Source organism: Nicotiana tabacum, chromosome 6, assembly GCF_000715075.1.
Source record: "Nicotiana tabacum cultivar K326 chromosome 6, ASM71507v2, whole genome shotgun sequence".
NCBI lineage: Eukaryota > Viridiplantae > Streptophyta > Magnoliopsida > Solanales > Solanaceae > Nicotiana > Nicotiana tabacum.
In genome coordinates this window covers 140397802-140399740 of record NC_134085.1, presented here as the reverse complement: position 1 = coordinate 140399740, position 1939 = coordinate 140397802, and the positions used below count along the sequence as shown (strand labels likewise).

The following is a 1939-nucleotide window of genomic DNA, read 5'->3' as shown; positions in this document are numbered from 1 at the left end:
TTATCATATGTTTTGTATCTTTATTTTTGAGGTCTTCCTGGCTGCCTTTTCACCCCTGTAGGTGGATTTACTACTTCTTCAGATATATGTTGTGGCACATTCCATTTGCTTTCATCAGGCAGGAGATTTACTGGTACTTCATAAGTACGAAAAAGGTTCTCCCTTGTGTAATAAGGAGAACAATATTGTTCAAAAGACTCATCCATGTGTCTTAAAGCAGCCAAAGCATGTGGACAAGGAAGTTCATCAAGCTGAAATTACCCACAACTACATCTCTTGTTTTCAAGACAAACAATATAGCGACTCACACCATCTAGTACTGTATGGATGTAGTCTGTTGAAGCCCTCACCTACGATTACATTACAAACAAAAAAACAATTCATATACGGTTTAACTCAAAATATCTACAAAATATCTACAAATTATCTACATTGTCCTGTATAAATTAATTTGATGCAATAAATGATCAGATCTTACTCTAAGCTTGTGCGACAATGTTCTGTGTCATCCAACTCTTTGTTGAATTTGAACCCAAGGTATGTGAATGTACCCTTTGCTTTCAATAACTTTTCCTTCGTCCAATGTTCAAGAAGGGTCCTCATATACTCTAATAGTTCTACTATCGGCAGCTCTCTTGCATATTTTGTTACAGCATTCAACGACTCTGCAATGTTTGATGTCATAGTCCAAGTTCTGTTCACCGTAGCATGTACTCGAGACCATCTATGATAGCCAATATCATATAAGTATGCTTTAACACGGGGGTAAATCTCTTCAATCTTTGACATCCTTTCATTAAATTCATCAAGCGTGTATGACCGTGCCGTGGCAAAGTACAATTCACTTAACTTTAGATGTCCCTTCTTGAACTTTGCCCTTATATTTGTCCAAATATGCCACATGCAAGAATAATGTGGCATGCCGGGATAAACAATAGATGTTGCCTTCAAGATACTCTCATCATGATCCGAAACAACACATATATTTGGTCTTTCACCATATGCATGTTTGAATTGCTCAAAAAACCACTTCCATGATGCGTCATTTTCTGAATCAACAACAACAACATATGCCAATGGTAATACGGTACCTACATTATGTGGCAAAAATTAATTAATTGGCTACAGGAAAAATGCAGAAGAAGACATATACATACAAACTACACTTTTTCTACAATATATCTACAAAATATTTACAAGTACTACAAAAAACATACAAGCTACAATATTTCTACAATAAAACTTCAATACCTGCTGCATCTAACTGTTAGCATTATTCCCTTGTATGCTGACTTTAAGAAGGTCTCATCAACTACTACAACTGACCTACAATATTCCCAACCATTGATTGACATACAAATCGCAACAAATACATACAAGAAGCCGTCATCGTCTGTCTTCTTCAATTTAACTACAGACCCCGGATAAGTCTTCTCCAAAATATACAAATAACTAGGCAATTTGTTGTAGGAGTCAGCAGGATGACCTCTCAAAAACTGTAAAGCCTTTTCCTTTGCTCTCCAAGCTTGCATGTAGGTTAGATTCACGTCGTGTTCAGACAACATGTTAAATTGTATGTCTTTTGAAGTGTAAATTGTCTTAGGATCAGAATATTTTGGAATAACCATGCTACCAACTACCATGGCAGTAGGTTTGTGTTGTATGAATGTATTGTCCATTAAAGAGCATGGGTGCTGGCTGTTGAAATTTCTGACCTTGAACATTGCAGAATCATTTATGCTAGTCGCCTTGAAGTGTCATGTACAGTTTTCACCAACACATATCAGCCAGTAGCTACAAAATAAATACAATTTAAACACTGCTTTAAAATGTAGATTTAAAAAGAAAAATGAATGTTTTAGCTTAAACGATCACATTATACAATCTATATACAACATAACTACAATTCATCTACAATACAGATAAACATTAACGTAAG

At 35.4% G+C, this 1939-nt stretch overlaps 1 protein-coding gene across 1 annotated transcript; it reads right to left on the bottom strand.

The window, feature by feature from the left end:
- Positions 1–474: 474 nt before the first annotated feature.
- LOC142182077 (protein FAR1-RELATED SEQUENCE 5-like) lies at positions 475–1643 on the bottom strand. Its single transcript, XM_075255997.1, has 3 exons — positions 1252–1643; positions 1198–1202; positions 475–1091 (listed from the first exon to the last, which is right to left on the bottom strand). Exons 1-3 carry the CDS (start codon positions 1641–1643, stop codon positions 475–477), a joined length of 1014 nt encoding a protein of 337 aa, XP_075112098.1.
- Positions 1644–1939: the final 296 nt, after the last annotated feature.